At 35.9% G+C, this 16,562-nt stretch overlaps 1 protein-coding gene across 1 annotated transcript; it reads right to left on the bottom strand.

Moving 5' to 3' along the window:
- Positions 1 to 14,073: 14,073 nt before the first annotated feature.
- LOC6640275 (odorant receptor 43a) lies at positions 14,074 to 15,831 on the bottom strand. Its single transcript, XM_002063154.3, has 6 exons — positions 15,384 to 15,831; positions 15,042 to 15,309; positions 14,877 to 14,976; positions 14,602 to 14,703; positions 14,435 to 14,542; positions 14,074 to 14,300 (listed from the first exon to the last, which is right to left on the bottom strand). The coding sequence occupies exons 1-6, from the start codon at positions 15,829 to 15,831 to the stop codon at positions 14,196 to 14,198; spliced, it is 1,131 nt and encodes a 376-aa protein (XP_002063190.1). The 3' UTR covers positions 14,074 to 14,195.
- Between the last annotated feature and the right edge of the window lie 731 nt (positions 15,832 to 16,562).

Raw genomic sequence — 16,562 nt, 5'->3', positions numbered from 1 at the left:
CTCTTTTTTTTTTCTTTGGCTAATAAGTTGATGGCAAATTATGGCAGGCCCGGTCAACCAGGCAACCAACCAGCCAGCCATCCAGCCAGCCAGTCAGCCAGTCAGCCATCGAATTGGCCAATCAGGGACAAGCCCTCAGCTATTGCAATTCCAACTGCAACATGTAGAGAAGTAAGAGCAATCACATGCATGCAACGCTGGCTGCAGGGCGTAATTAGCAAATAATGCAGGCACAAGTTGCCACAGAGAAGTAAGAGAAGGAGCCAACTGAACGAGAAGTTGGAACTGGAGGAGGTCGCCTGTTCCCAGTTGCTACTGCTGCCAGTTCGTTAGAATCAACAACTCGCGCCTCACCATCATTAGAGCAATGTTTGCATACATGTTTAGCTTAGGAGATGTCGAACGGAATGTGGGGAAGCGGATATAAAGGCAAGTATTCAACAAAATTCTTTGCCTGGCCATGTAATTTGTGGTCCAGTTTGTCGCCAAGCCCAGCTAATGGCCACTTAATAATACCCCTGGCCATCGATTTATAAGCACACCATAGTACACACACACACACACACACACACACACACACCTGAGGATGTGGTTGGGAATAGGAATGAGAATGTGGAGCATGACCAAAAGGGACTAGGATGTCCGATCCGATGCTTTGTGATGTGATGCGATGCGACCAAGCGATAAGCAGTACAAAATTGTCTGCGTCTGGCATTGATAAGCCAAATGACTTGGCGTTAACGCACACAAAGAGACCCCCACCACAAAATGGCATCAGATTTTAGGGGGATGATGGCCTCAGAGCTAGAGATGTCTACAAATATTCCAAAGCAAACGCAATTTCTTAAATATCTTATTTGAATCAATACGAGAAGTTTGAGAGCAGAATTAAATGACACTTTTCAATGCTTATAAATCAGGCCAACGATATTTTTGCAGAATATTTATAGAATCTATCGATTGTACTTACGAACAACACTTACTTTCGGCATAAAATTCAAACTCAAAAAAAATTTATCTTTCATTTAAAGATTTTGGTTTAATACAAACCTCATATATATATATATATATGTCGTTTAAAGATGTTGGTTTAATACAAACCATATTTTACTCATTGCCTTAAAAACTATTTCTTTGACACCTAAAAATATATAACAAATAAATTAAGATTCTTTTTTTTTCAATAAAAAAACTGCAAATTATCACATAAAATGAAATTCGATACTATTTATATATATACATTGCTAAAGATTCTTTTTACATTCTCAAATATCTAAATGAGAAATAAAAATTATATTTTTGGTCAATTTTAATGTGTTATTTTTAAGCTTTTCAGAACAATACAAAAGAGGTTTAGATTGTTTCTCAAAAGCAATTTATCTAATTAAAAGTTCTCAAAATTGTATGTTTTAAAGTCAAAGTTTTGCTTGAAGTTTTATTTAACCGAATTTATAGTTTAAGAGAATATTCCACAATATGAGTGTAAATAGTTTTTGTGAGAAATTCTTAAGACAACCAGTGTACGGGCAAAATCCTATAACGAATATAAAGGGCAATATTTATAGTTCTTGCTTAATACCATAGTTAGTGCAAAATTTGAGTTGTCTGTATACTATTGAAAAAGGTTTTTCAAGTTCTTTTGATTTTATTGTATAAAGTTTAAGTTGCCCTCTTTAGCTGCATCACTTTAAAATTGAACTCAAATGTTATCCCTGTTTCGTGGCACGAACAAAATGTCCATCATGGTGTCATCTCTAATCTGATTACTGGACAGCTGCGGTATTACTCTGTATCAGTGCCCACACTCTGTACCTGATTCGTCCTTTTTCTTCTTTGCTTCTGCCACGAAGCACGCAACTTTTGCAATTGTAATTTTGTAAAGTTCTGACTGAAAGTTTGAGAGGCAAGCAGATGCATTTACTAGATAGATTTTTCGTGTTGTTAGATGCCATTTTTCGTTATAATCCACAGCGGGGACAACCAGACAATGGTTCAGGGGGAGAGCTTTCACTGCTTTCACTTTGCTTTGCTGGTCGATGCGTGGGCGTGGGGGCATGTGGGCGGGTGCCTTTGTGTTTTATTGCATGTCATTTCCGTTGCCGTTTCCTCTCTGCATACTTCTGATGATTGGTATTGGTCTGTCCTGTACAATTCTCCATCTACCATACATGCTGCTCTTTCTCTGTCCCAGTGTCTGTCTGGCTGGCATCCTGGCAAATGCAATGCAACCATTACGCTTATCCTGGCACACGCATACACAGAAACAAACTCTCACACACACACAAACATGTATATGAACAGTTGTACATCAGATATGGCAAAATTTATATTCGCATTTCCGACGCTCATTTTTATCATGAACCGAAAAGCCCGAACCAGAAAACCAAAACCACACACACCAATACACCAACACACACACACACGCACACCATTACATACAAATTGTGGAACGTGCAGCTGCTATACTTATTTTCAGGGCTGCAAGTGGTTGTGGAAGAGGCAAGGACAAACAAACAAACGTCACCAACAGGCTCAATGCCACAATGCAGCGACTATGGCGACTTTTATTGTTCAGCCGTTTACAAAAGAGGACTGCGCTTTTTACGCATTTTCAATATGCTTTCGAGAGTTTTTATTACAATGAAGTTTATTTGCTTAAATATACAAATAATATCATTTGCATTAAAGCCCAAAAAATGAAACCAAATTGAGCAATTGAAAAAGTAAAGGGAACATTTAACAAGGTAACGAGGACAATAAATTGGTATATTCCTTCTACAACCATTAACAGCTGGCTAAAAAGTCATTAGCCAATCATTTTGTTAATTTTTAAAAGAAGAACAGGCCAGACTTATGGCCTGATTGTAGAAATTCCTTTAACTTTATATATATATCAGTTTGTGAATAGACGAAATTTGCAATGTCATTAATTTCCCGAAAAGGAATTGAATTAAACTGAAAAAGATTTTTAAGCCCGCAAAATAGTACCAAACCAAATGGCTCTTTAGACAAATGCTCTTTAGCATGGTTATATTTTTTCTTTCTTTACTTATTCAGCAAAAAAGCTTCTCAAATAATTTACAAAAAAATTAGTTTTCATTTCCGATTCCGAATGTTTTTTTTGCAGAATCGAATTTGATTCTCGTTTCCAAGCCAAATTATTTTTATTCAAATCGTTTGCCTTCGATTCAATGAAATGAGAAGTATTTGCAAATTGTCTTATAAATTCATAAAAATTGCTGCTTTTTAATATTTTTCTATTTATCTGTAATATGTTGAGAACAATTCTAAGTATTAGTGGATAATTTCGTTTCAACCATTAATTTTCATGAAATAGGCCAAAAAATGTAATGTTAAAAGTGTGGCAGCACTTGAAATGTTCTTTTTATGGTTAACAATAAGCGACAAATAAATTCGCTGTAAAATATATGTTCACCAATGGTGTAAAAATTAAATTCATTTGCAAGGATTAGAATCAGATGAGTTTACAAACATTAACAAAAGCATCCCTAGTTTTTTTTCATAGGATTTGCACTTAAAATTTATACCAAAATGGTAATAGAGAACGAACTTAGTTTCGAAAACGAAAATTGAGAACAGCAAGTTCAAAAACCGTGCGAAATTTTTACAAAATTCCAATTGAAATTGACTCCTAAACGAAAACAGGCCAGGAATGTAAATGAATTATTGGAGTTGGTAAATAATACCTATGTATGTTAAAAAACTAAAAATAATTGACTAGAAACATATTGAGCCATGACGTTATAAAATAGAGTAGAATTATGTTAAATTTATTTTTTCACGTTTCTCATTATTAAGTACTTAATTAATTAATTAATTGTTTTTATACGAGTTTGGCCAGATGATCTTTACTCCTCATTCTCAATTAAAATATCTATACATATATATTTATCTGCTGATGTATTATGTTTTTTTCTTGAATTTTACAAACAAATTGTTTAAAAATAAAAAATTTAAAGCTTATTACTTTTTATATTTCGAATAACTTCTCATTATATTTTTATCTTAGCCAAAAACATAAAACATTTTTTTATTTATCAATGTCGCACTCATGCTTAAGAGCTATAAAACATTTAGGTGAACTTATATTTTACTACTCCTCAAAATTGTTCTTTAAAATTTTATCCCCTGATGCACTTTGAGAAGGAATTTTAATTAACTTTATATTTTCGTTTAAAAAGCATCCATAAATTATACGACTTGGATTTATAATAGTCTAGTCGAAAAGTGATTATTTTTCTGTTTTGGCAAACAAATAACTAAAAGTCAATTTAACACAATTTCAGAAGAGAAAATGTTATTAACTCGCCAAAACAAAAAGGAGTACAAAAACCTTGTATAATTTATGTGCACAAAAGCTGCAGCTTATTATTACAACAATTTTCTCCAAGCCCACATCATTCTATGGCTCACTTTTTCACTCATCGACTGCTGGACTAATGGCACAGCTTTCAGCAATTGTTTACTGGGCCATTAATTAATACAAATATAAATTGCCAATATGAGTGCGTGCAACAAAAGCAACAACACCAACAATGAATCAAGTTTGGAGGAGGAGAAGTATCCAAACCAAGCGCCATTTTCAGGGGCCTGGCCAAAAATGGCCTCGGCGCATAAATAACCACGAAATGGCCGAGCAAAAAAAAAAAACACATATAAAAATATTTACACCCTTCGCCTAGAACGTTTAATTAATTTTTAGCGTGTTACGCAGACGTCCCCCCAACAACACAGACAGAAACACAGAAACAGAAGGCAGAAAATAGAAAAAAAAACAATTATTAATATTTGTAGGACTGTGAGATCCTGCACCCCCTCTTGCAGACATTAAAAGGATACATCATCATAACTAATAATAATCATTCGGTGGCCACGTGTGGACCTAACGGAAAGTGTGGGGGCGGGCATACCGGGTGCAGGATGCGGTTGAGGGCGGTTAAGGGTGAGCCTTGAAGCTGACTTAAAGAGATAGCAAAAAAAAATGCTAAAAAAATGGCAAGCCTCGAATTAAATTAAGCCTTATTGATGAGTGGCACAAACACACACACACACGGACACATATCCTGCCTCTCAGTAGGCAACTGTTACAGCGAAAGAGAGATGGAGAAAGTCCTCTTCTGGTATTTATCACATTGTATAGTATATAGTGTCCAACAGGCTGACCATAAACAGGTTCTTCAGGTCACAGTGGTTCAATAATCAAACCTAAAAGCATTTTGATGAGAACTTCAATCAAAGTTAGTCAAAGTTAGTCTACAAAAATGTTTAAAAAACTGTACAAAATTTCAAGTATTAAATTAAGTAATTATTATTCCTTTTTTTTACACCTCACTCGTTCCAAGACTAGAATAAATTACAGAGTTTAAGTATTAATATGATATAATTTATTATATTATAATTTTCAAAAATTTTATTAAGAAATATTTAAATTTTATACTCTGATCTTTTCAATCAATATTCAACATCACCGTAAAGCCCGACTATTGTTAATAAATACTTTTCATTTACCTTTTGTCGAGTCTTTAGCCACAGTGCATTGCGTGCTTGGAATACAAGTTCCCATACTAGTTACCCACGTATCATTAGCCAAGTCGCCTTCATCTAATGTGCAAATCTAATTAAAGCTGCACGCTGACTTGGATCGCATCGGACCGGACATGAACCAGACTACACTCCATATGTGAGCCAAGCGAAGCCACACCAAAACCGTGGCAAGCTGGGGCAGTTATTAAAGACAGCCGCAACTAGTCTCTAGCCACTGTCCACAATAAATGCCACAAATAATCATAAAAGTAATGCCACAGACTTTACTACTACTATATTCGGTTGCAGCCCCCGCCCCGTTTATATATATATTTTTTTCTCCTTGTTGGTTTTTGGCAAAAACCAGACTTTAGTTCTCCTTTGCCTTTGGTCTTCGTCTCGTTGGTTACATTGTTGCGTATTTATTATAGTTTGTATTTGTATTTGTATTGCTAGTTCCTTGTTGTTGCTTATGTTTGCAGTATCTCTTTTTGAGCTTTGCCTTCATATTTCATTATGAATTTATGATCGAGGCAAGGCATACATATAAACAAATATATATAGGGTTAGTAATGTGTTTATTGCCAAAGCTCTTTGCCTGGCCACAAAATCTGTTGTATGTGTTTTTGGTTGAAATTGGATTAGCCTTAAACTTACTATGAATTTGGTTAAAGTTGTCAACTGAAATTCTATCTATGTATATATATAATTTTGAAAGCCATATGTTTTGCCAGACAAAGCCTATCAATAGGAAATGTTTTTACAAAACAAAATAAGAACCGAAAACCCGAAAAAGAAAAACAGGCGCTTTTAATTAAGTTTTGTCGTGTCTGTGTTCGCCACCTAAGTAGCTCCATACAACAATCTAAATAATTAAAATATGCAAATGCTTCAGTCTAATCCAACAAGGCGACACGTACATCGCAGTCAGACAGGGATAGGAACAGTGAACAGGGAACAGGACAAAACACAGACAGTCAGGCAACCAGCGATTTGTTTAAATTATTCATAGCTATGCAGTTTTGGGCTGGTGGAGTTAGGCGAACAGTTTGGCCGGAAGTGATGGGTGGGGAGGAGGAGGAGACAGTGGGGGCGAGTCTGTTAGTAAAGGTAGTAAATTAAATAAATTACCTTGCCCAAATTCGCGCCGTTTAATTGAGGCAGTCAAGTGAAAGTTTTACGATTTCCCATGGCCCAGCAAATTATTGATGTGCGCGCAAATGTATGCTACACTTTTTGTAAAATAAATTCCTTTGGGTGTATCTAAACAAAACGGGAACGAATCAGTAAAAAAAAAGGGTGAACTGGCTCTAACAACTAGAAATTCAATCTAAAAAATCTATATTTTATATTTTCATCTATCAATTTAACTACTATACTTCCTTTTCCTCTTTTCCGCATTTTAAAGACGCCTAAACATTTTAATGGCTTTAACTTCAAACTTTCCCATATAATATGTCAAGTCCTTGCCTCTGGCTCTCACTTTGAAACTTTAAATTCTTTTACTTTGAATGATTTTAGTGATGAAATGAAATAAAGCACATTGCATTTCCCTTGAAGAGCAATTTTCATTTACGTATTGAGAGGTTCTTTTCTTTTTGATGTGAATTGCTCTGGTTCCCATTCCATCGACATAATCCGCCCCTGGGCTGAAATATTCAATTATCGAAATGCATAGGCCTTTGGACTGTGAACTGAGCTCGATTCGACTCAACTCGACTCAACTTTTTATTGCTTTTGTTAATTGTAAAAGTTTCAAATGTAAAAAGAAAAAACTTTACTTTTACTTTAAACATTTTTATGCATGTTTGTAACAAAAATTGTGGTACTTTTTTTTATATTTTTGTTAAATGTTTATTTCCTGTTGTTGTTGTTGTTGTTGTCCTGTTGTCGACGTTAAAAAAGAGAAGGAAAAACATAATTTTTAATTTCGTGCAGCGCTTTTTATTGGTTTTTAATTTCATTTCATTGTGGAGTCCCTTTGGCAGGACAATGTAAACAGCATCCTTAGAAGTGCCCAAAATATAAAAAAAACGAAACGAAATAGCGTGGAAAATGGGCAAGAGCATTGCTACGTTGTGTGTGTGTGTGTGTGTGTGTGTGTGAACTGGCTGTTACGTCGCCAACAATATCATCATCAAGCAGTTGGAGCTGGTTGTAGGAGTCCTTCCAGCTGCGTGCAAATATGCTTTGTCTATGGCAATCGTTTCTCCTTTTTTTTTTTGCTCCCATTCTCTTTCCTTTCCTTTTATTTTTCATGTTTCCTTTTGCTGTTGTTACTTTTTCATTACTTTGGCTTAAAATTGATATGAAAGTTTTTGCTTCATTTTCATGTTACGTCTCTGTCTCCTTTTTGCCATCAATACGCTTCATGTTTATTTTACCACATATACACAAAGGACAGAGCCTTGGCTTGGGTTTGGGTTCCGGTGGTCTCTCTGATGTCTGCTCAGGCGTTTGTGGTTGTTGCTTTCATGGGTTTTTAATTACCACAAAGCATAACAGTATACCATGTGAGAGTTTAAAGAGAAGCTCGTAGATTTTGGAGTGGGAACTCCAAAAAAAAAAACAAAAGGATTAGACAAATCAAACAAAACTTTTGTAAGAAAAACTCCATCTGAACACAAAATAAATAAAAATTGTGGGAAAATTGAATTTGATATACAGGTGAGGTTCAGAATCAAGATAAGTAAGATAAAGACGTGTACTGCCCATGTTGAGATCTTATCAATATTGATATCAGTTGGATATTAATCAAACATTCTCGTATATTTGTCCTTGGGCATTGTTACCAATCGACAGGACAACTAAAAATCTGTAAACACTTGTATAAAATTTAATTTACGTGAGTTCTTCAGTATATTTAAGAATCTTATGACTTTAGAAGTTAATTTTTTATTACTTTTTATATTGCCCATTTTACATTAGCTTTTACATTTATTTTAGGTGGATTGCTCCCAAAAGTATGCCATAAGCAGTTCAAGGATTCGCTTTTCGAAATAAATAAGGAAGTTGTACAAAATTCTGTTTGTATACAATTATAACATTACAAGGCATACAAAAAGTTATAAATCTGTTGCAAAAATTTAATACTATTCCAGCTTATTGCATACTTTTAGGAGTAAATTGCAGTTTCCCTAGGTCTGTCGATGCATTTATGTATTCTGTCAGGATAATCTACACAAATCAACACAATTTTTTTTGGTAAATCAAATATGTAGCAAATATCTAGCTTTAACATTCCTTAAAATCAACAATCTAAAATGTTACATTTCTGACGGAAACGCTTGATCAAACTAGAGAGGCAGCCATTTGTATTTCCCCACAATCAAATTTCAACCTCCATCATCTAACTGAGTCTCGCAACTCTGTTACGATATACTTCACATCAGTCCTTCCATTTCTCTTCCCCCCTATCAACTTGGTTATGTCAGTAATTTGATTTGCAAAAATCGTTTATCGCTTAAACTTTATTATGGCAGGCTCAGGGCTCAGCAAACATGCCCCCTTCCCTCACCATGTTCGCCATTCTACGCACCCTTTCCCTATGTATAGACAGGCATTCCAGCAGATTTAACTCATTGTCGAAATAGCTAAAAATATGGGCATAAATATTTGATGTATGCATATGCCATGAGACTGCCAAAGAGTTTCACAATCAAAAAAAAATAAAAACCAAAAGAAATAACAAGCTTTCGCTCTGTAAACATGGCCCAAAAGTCTGGCCCTACGTGTGGCGCCACCACCCTCAGGTGGTAAGGCAACACTTGCAACCAGCCTGTCAGGTAAGCGCTAAACGTTGTTTGCCATTCGGATATCGAAAGTTATAAAGCATAAAATCACAGTCAAGAGGGGTGCTTTTGGTGGGTGGTGGGAGAGGCTGCTTCTGTCGGTGTTTTGGGTGTCAAACCGTAGGTAAAACTTGGCGGCAAATTTAAATGTGGCTGCAGGGCGGCAGACAACGAACATACACATCCATTCACGATATGCTGCCTGCTGGTGGAGGCTTAGCAGACAGTCAAAAATGTAGAAAATGTCTCCACAGTCTGGCCAGGTTTTCAGTTAGTTCAAGTTTCGCTCACCCCTCCCCTCTACTGTGTTGGAGAAGGGGATGTGAATTTTTGGTAAACAGGAATTTTGCATTTGCTGTCTGATAAGCATTCTGATAAAGTTTCTTTACATGCCTTCGAGGTTGAACCCTTTAAGATGACTTTAAGAGAATGAAATGAGTAAACAGAGCGAGAGAGAGAAAGAGAGAGATTTCAATTTTCCGCTTGTGAGTTTTTATTTTCTAATTTCCTACTTTGTGGTGGACAAAAATAACAACAACAAACCAAAAATAAAAATACGAAGCATGAAGCAAAAGCCTGCCAAGTAATTATCCTTGTTCTTTTTCTCATTTGGCAAGCCTTGGCGTCTGTTACTCCAGTCCATATAAAGTTGTCGCTGTTTTGACAAAGCTGCTTAACAGCCAGCAACTTCTTCCTCCTCTTTGCTAGCAACTCCTAACCTGAGCAACCGGAAATTGCATAGAAGCGGAAGTAATTGGCAATGGCATTTGACTGTGAGCAAAAGAGACGAAGAAAGACCCCCCCCACTGCGTTTCGCGTTTAATTTGCTCGTGTAATTAGCAACTCTAATGACCTTTTCAGTTGGCAAAAGACAACAAGAGAGGAAAACTAAAACTCTATTGGAGATTGTGACCAAAAGTTTGGCCAGCCACAGGGCCAGCCACAAAGTTGGCTATCTATTTGGAGTTGCACTTCAATTACTTGTTTCAATGCCGCAATTACCATACATTTGCTCTAAACATAATGTGTCCTTGTCAACGCTGGGTATACCAGCATCCATGAGGATGCGGATGTGCATGCGTTTGTTGTTGCTACTGCTACTGCTACTGCTATTGCTCCTTGTAGTTGCTTTGCTTGTTGTTTGCACCTTTGCTTTGCCAATTTACACATGGCAATGACAATAATAAATCAAAAGTGAAAATACAAATATTTTCCAAAGGACCATCACCAGACGCAGGCTGTAGCCCATTGCAGGAGCCAGACACAACCCACCAACCCACACATGACTCTAGCTAGACATGGACAGTTGTTGTGGTTGTAGTTGTTAGTCGAGAGAGACTCTGGCAGCTGAGCCATGAAAATAAGTAGGAATGGGTATCTGAGGATTTATTGCCATTGACTGCTGGTGTAGAGACTTCAGAGAGGTTGTGGGGGAGGTGGTAAAGGAAAATAGTCATCAATAAATAATTGGAAAATGAATGCTTTGCTTATGAGAGATTTGCAAATGACCCTAAAGGACAATAGACTCATGATTTAAATATGATGACTCAATGGATTGCACTCTTACGTGCAGTTGATGGGCGTAATTTACATTTCTGTTTGCTTAGCAATAACTAGAGATCACAAAGTAATCGACTTGAATAAGGAACCAATGGGTTTACACTAAAAATAGTGAAAATAAAAACAGATAAAGATCTACCTATACTCAAAAAGCATTAATAATCCGATCTAGTGAATAAATTTTAAAATAGTAATTGGTAGTAAAATCTTATAGAAATCAAAAATCAAATAAAAGCCAAGATTTATTTAACTAAACATTGATTTGACCTTTTCTATAATTCAAATATGAAGACCAAAATCTTATAATGTAATAAATTATACGAGAAAAGCTTTCTAATCAAAACTTATTCATCATTCTGTTGTACGTTTATTTTCTTTGTTTTGAAGTCGTCTCCTTTTCAAATTTCCATTATGGAAAACTGATTTCCAAAACTGATGAATTTAAAAATAATCTTTAAGTCCTGAACAGTTAAACATTTCTCATTTTCCAAAAATACATCATAAAAATCATTTATCATCATGTCATAATTGATAATTAAATGACTTTTAAACGACCTGGATGATGATCAAGTTTTAGTTTATTATTCATAAGTCTTAATCAAGTGCTTGACTTTTTTAATTGTGTACATTAAATTTCCTTTAATCTCTTTATCCTAATATTTGTTTATTGAAAATAACTAAATGACATTCCTTTCTTCAACTCAACCACAAAACAGGCAACAATATTTCATTTTCAAAATGCCATCATCATCATAATGATCAACTGTCAACGGGCAGAAACGAAATGCCACAATTAAAATTAACAGTAAAAGCAACAACTGTCAATACAACTGTCAACTGGATGACAGCCAGTTGACAATTTGCAAAATATGTGAGAGAAAAAGGACATGGTGGGAGGCCAAATGAAGCCACTTGCTATCGTTGGATGATGCTGAAACTGAGGCTGGAAATAAACTCATTACGACAATTTATGCAAAATGTGGCAAAACCGCAATTGAAAATCCATTTACAATGAAAATTCCGCCCCTGCTTTTTATCACAAAAAGCCAAGGGAGGTGAAAAGGGTGGCATGTGGTTTGGTGTGTGCGTGTGGAGTTGGGGGTGTGTTTGTGCCTTGCCTTCACTGATGCATATGAATTCAATTATACAAAAGCCGCCACCTTTGACGCCCCGTTTTACAAAATAGGTAAATGGGTAAAATGGGAAAGGAAAACCGTACGGAATGACAGTAGCAGTTGCCACCGCGTTCCCATTTATATCACAAAAAGCGAAACCAAAAACTTGTTAATTTTATGCAGCAGACAGGCAACAGGACACTCGACTCGACTCCGTGTTGAGGCTCGCGGGTGGCGCATTTACATTTCCTGCCACATTTGCATATTCCCTCCAACAAAACTATAAAAAAAAAAGAATAAAAAGAGAAGCCGAGGAAAAGTAAGGAAACAAGAAAAAAAAACCAAAAGCCTAAAGGAAGTTTACATTTTCCCCGCTGAAACCGCAAAATGCAAAATTCAGTTTGTTTGGAGGCGTGACCTATAGGCGTTTACCTGCACCTGCAGGGTCCGCCAATGCCGATGGCGGCAACGCCACCAAATGGCTGGTAGCGACACAGAAGCCACATACATAAATTACACAAACAATGGGCGAAAGTCATCTAGATCCTTTCTCCCCACTTGACACCTCATAATAAAATTAAGTATACGCCATGAGCAACGAAAATGGAGAGGCGCCTCAAAAGCCCCACTGGCTTGCTGTTATTTATGTGTAAGGCATACTACACATAGCCCGCACACACACACACACACACACACAGCGTGGGGTCCTCTTAACGTTTCAAGTCCTTTGAAGTTTATTTGCGTATTTCAAGTTCGCCATTCGCCGTTCATTTCAATTTTATCAAGCGCACCCTTGTTTAGTAGTCCTTTTGTTTTATGTAGCTGCCGATGCTGCTGCTTCCACTGTTGTTTAACTAGTTCGGTGTCAGTTATAATGAATTTTAAATTAAGTTGTTATTGCTGTTGTTGTTGTTGTTGTTCGGTCATTTAAACGTTTTCCTGCTATTTTTGCTGTTGTTGTTGCTCCTGCTTTTTATTTGCATAATAAAGGACATGACTAATGGTAATTAAATTGCTATTGCTGCCAGACAACTAGTTTTTAGACAGGCTTTTTAATTAACAACAGAACAAAAAGACTAAAATATGCAAATTTGCAATATTTTCATGTTGCCGCCTAAGAGTATGCAATGCTTAATTTATAACCTAAGCGAAAGCATTGCAAATCGAATTTGCCAGAGTTTAAGGCTAAGTACATACAATTCGTAAACTAAAACAAATTCCATAAGCTAATTAATTGATTCAATTTAAGACAAAATCTAATTTTATTTAATTATGAGATTTCAGCAGTGAGAGTTGAGAGAAATATTTGTGCTAAAGTGCAAGTAGACAATTTCATTTCTTAGGTCACAATTGTTAAAATATGTAAGAAACCTTTAGGCGGAAAATACAAATTAAGGCAATATACTATAACATTATGCTTTTCATTTAATAATTTTGTGCAAGCTAAGACGAGGTTACTAAACACTAAATAAAATTGTCAACAGATAAATAATATATTATCAAGTCAAAGATATAATCCTCAAATTGAAGGCCATATCAACTGAATTGCAATCGCCATAGTACTCATCTATTAAGAAATTTGTAGCCTTACCTAGCACATTCCTGCAAATTATATGGACTTAAACTAAGTCTTTTGATGAATGCATAATATCAATTTGAAATTGAACTTGCATAATTCCCAAAGTACATAAAGTAGATATACATTTTCGTTTTGATTTCTTAATTTACATACATTTGGCTTGCTAAACAGCTGCAACCAATTTGAAAAACATTCTTATTGTAGGGTGTTTATTTGTGTGAAGGAGAAAAAGCAGGCGGATGGAGGGAGATTTTAAAGCAAACAAAAACATGTGCCTAGGAAAATGCAACAAACTAGATATTTGCCTGGCAGCTAGAGAAGCCAAAGGACTCTCGACCGAGCTACTTCTACATTCTATGGGCTACATGCCAACACTACTCTCTAAACACGAACAACTACAAAACTACCAGCAGTCCGATTAAATCCTTTCAAACGATGACGTCGACGACGACGAGGATGAGAACGAGAACGTGAACGTGTACGAACATATGCAAATGCCATCCCAGGCTAAACAACAACAACAACTTTTTGCATTACTCAGATTGCTGGCAACTTCCTTTTTCGGTTCACTCTGTCCTCTCGCTTTTTTGGTTAGGGGCTTCCAGCTCATTTGTTGGTCACGCCACGCAACATGGTAAAATAGGAATAGGATGCATTCAACAAACTCTGAAACATGGCCAAAGTCATGGGGTAAACGTTGCCAACTTTTATCTGTCGAGAGATGAAATGAAATGGAGCGTATACATAAAGCCAAAAGACTAGGATTAAAATCTGGTCTACAAAATCCAAAAAGAAGCGAAAAAAAATTAAAAAGGAAAATGAAATGAAAAGCAAAAAATACTCACCACCAATGTCCTTTGAGTTTGCATTAAAAAGATCAGAAGAGTTTTGCGAAAACGTATATCACACTCATACCATGGCACATCATAGACAGCCTCAGACACATGATTGCTCTTTGGCACAAGATATTAAATGGTTATAACTAAATATTTTTAAAATAAATTATATTTACCTCAACAACCAAATCTTGTGCTCTGTTATAGTAGGTAAAGAGAACATAAAGCATGGTAAAGATATACATAATAACCGATATCATTTGAGTAGATGAGTGTATCTATAAGATCAAACATTAATAATGGAATAATGAACCAGATAGAGATAGGAAAATTAAGTTGTTGGTCAGTTTCAACTAACTTTAAAGTTCAAAAGATGCAAAGATTATGTTTTTCGTATTAAAATGCCAAAGTAAAATATATTTAGTGAATATACATATAATGAATTGCTCACCAAATTCAAACAAAACAACAGGGAACATATGATGGAGCCAAAGATGATGGCCTCAGCACCCACAATAAAAGTGACCAAATCATTAAACATCCGTACATATCTGAAAAAGAAAAGAATTTTAATTGAAATTCAATTGAAACATGAAATTTGAAATTTCAGTCATACTTTACGACATTTGAATGAAAGTCAATACAACGGGTGAGCATTTGATAACGTTCCTCCGATGTCTTTAGGTCCTTTATGCGCGACAATTTGTGCGACAACATTTGCAACATGGCACGACCAAAGAGAGCAAAAGCAGCAAATAGACTCACAAAAGGCATATACATTATCGAAAGGACTATCGGAGTGGGTATTTCAAGTATATAGAAAATTTCATATACTGGCGAACGTGTCATGTCCACCTGAGGCAAAGCAATGCCAAACGGATGCACTGTAATGTGAGAAGAGAAGAACGAGAAGAGCATGTGGAATGACTGGAATATATCCAGCCCTCAATCGACTCACCTTTGTCCTTGCTAAAAAGGGAAAAGACCACAGCACCCGTAATGTCAAGAAAGGATGCACACAAATTGAAAATAGCTATGTCACGTGCTTCTCGTTCTGCCTCCTGCAATATGCCGCAACAAATGTCATCTTCGGTTGCCCATATAACTTCATATAACCGTTGCAGTTCCCCCAAAAATTCCTCAAACTGTACACGTTTCGCAATGACCAGCAATGTACGCATCAAAGCATTGAATATGGCCGAAAAGAAGAACGCATTCAATATGAATGCTGGGGGATCGCCCCACATGCGTTGCAAATAGATGAACTGCAATATGTTCATCAGGCAAACTGGCAGCACGAAGGCATACTTGCGCCAATTGTTCTCTCCGTTCGGATACAATATAGCCAGATATTTCCAAATCCGTATATTTATGCTCACCAAGGCAATCTCTTCAATTCGTGGCATTGCGGCAATTGGTGGTGGGTGAGAATCGAGACAAAGACCACTTGAAACTGTACCGCAAAGTGCTGGACAAATGCCTTTTATTTAGCCATTTAACACCCTGCCAATGTATTGCAATTGATTGGATGGATCAAGGGGACAATTGTCCTTATTTTTTAGCTAAAAGGACATTTTACGAGTAGGCTATAATTTAGCTAATTGGCTAATAATGTGATGCCAGTTGCGTGTTGGGAAGGGGGACTTAAAAAATGTTCGACTTGTTCAATAAGATTCCAAAAGACTTTCGTTACGAATTGCAGAACAAATGTCTATATCTTGACTGACGTGTCTGAATAAACATCTGTGCAATTTGATTTGATTCTCAGTCCAATTCGAAAATCATTTATGTTAATCACTTTAGCATTGAATCAACTTAATGAATTACATTGCTCTCAGGTACAGTCACAGCAAAATGAGTGGATCACAGAAGTTATCTTCAGAAATTCTTTTTCAATTCAGATAGTTTAAGACTATTTTGATAAGTTAGCAAAATAGACAATGAAAATAAACTATAGCTTAATTATTTCAAATGGATATCTTCCTTATTGAAATGGGTATTATGATTTGAGGATATGAGGATTATTTTTAAATGAATTAAACTGAAAATTACAAAAACATATTCTTAAAAGAGACAGAAATTTTAAAGATTGTCGTGTTGTGTAATGAAAAGCTGTATTACATTAAGGAACTGCAGA

This window comes from Drosophila willistoni (genome assembly GCF_018902025.1).
Source record: "Drosophila willistoni isolate 14030-0811.24 chromosome 2L unlocalized genomic scaffold, UCI_dwil_1.1 Seg196, whole genome shotgun sequence".
NCBI classification, from domain to species: Eukaryota; Metazoa; Arthropoda; class Insecta; order Diptera; family Drosophilidae; genus Drosophila; species Drosophila willistoni.
This window is presented reverse-complemented; position numbering and strand designations above follow the sequence as displayed.

What these genes read in the sequence shown, in the direction of transcription:
- LOC6640275 (XM_002063154.3), bottom strand. Translation starts at nt 15,831, where the DNA reads ATGCCACGAATTGAAGAGATTGCCTTGGTGAGCATAAATATACGGATT. An exon ending in CACAAGATTTGGTTGTTGAG is followed by an intron (nt 14,543 to 14,601) that starts GTAAATATAATT and finishes CTTGTGCCAAAG; the next exon opens with AGCAATCATGTGTCTGAGGC. An exon ending in AAACTCAAAGGACATTGGTG is followed by an intron (nt 14,301 to 14,434) that starts GTGAGTATTTTT and finishes ATCTCTCGACAG; the next exon opens with ATAAAAGTTGGCAACGTTTA.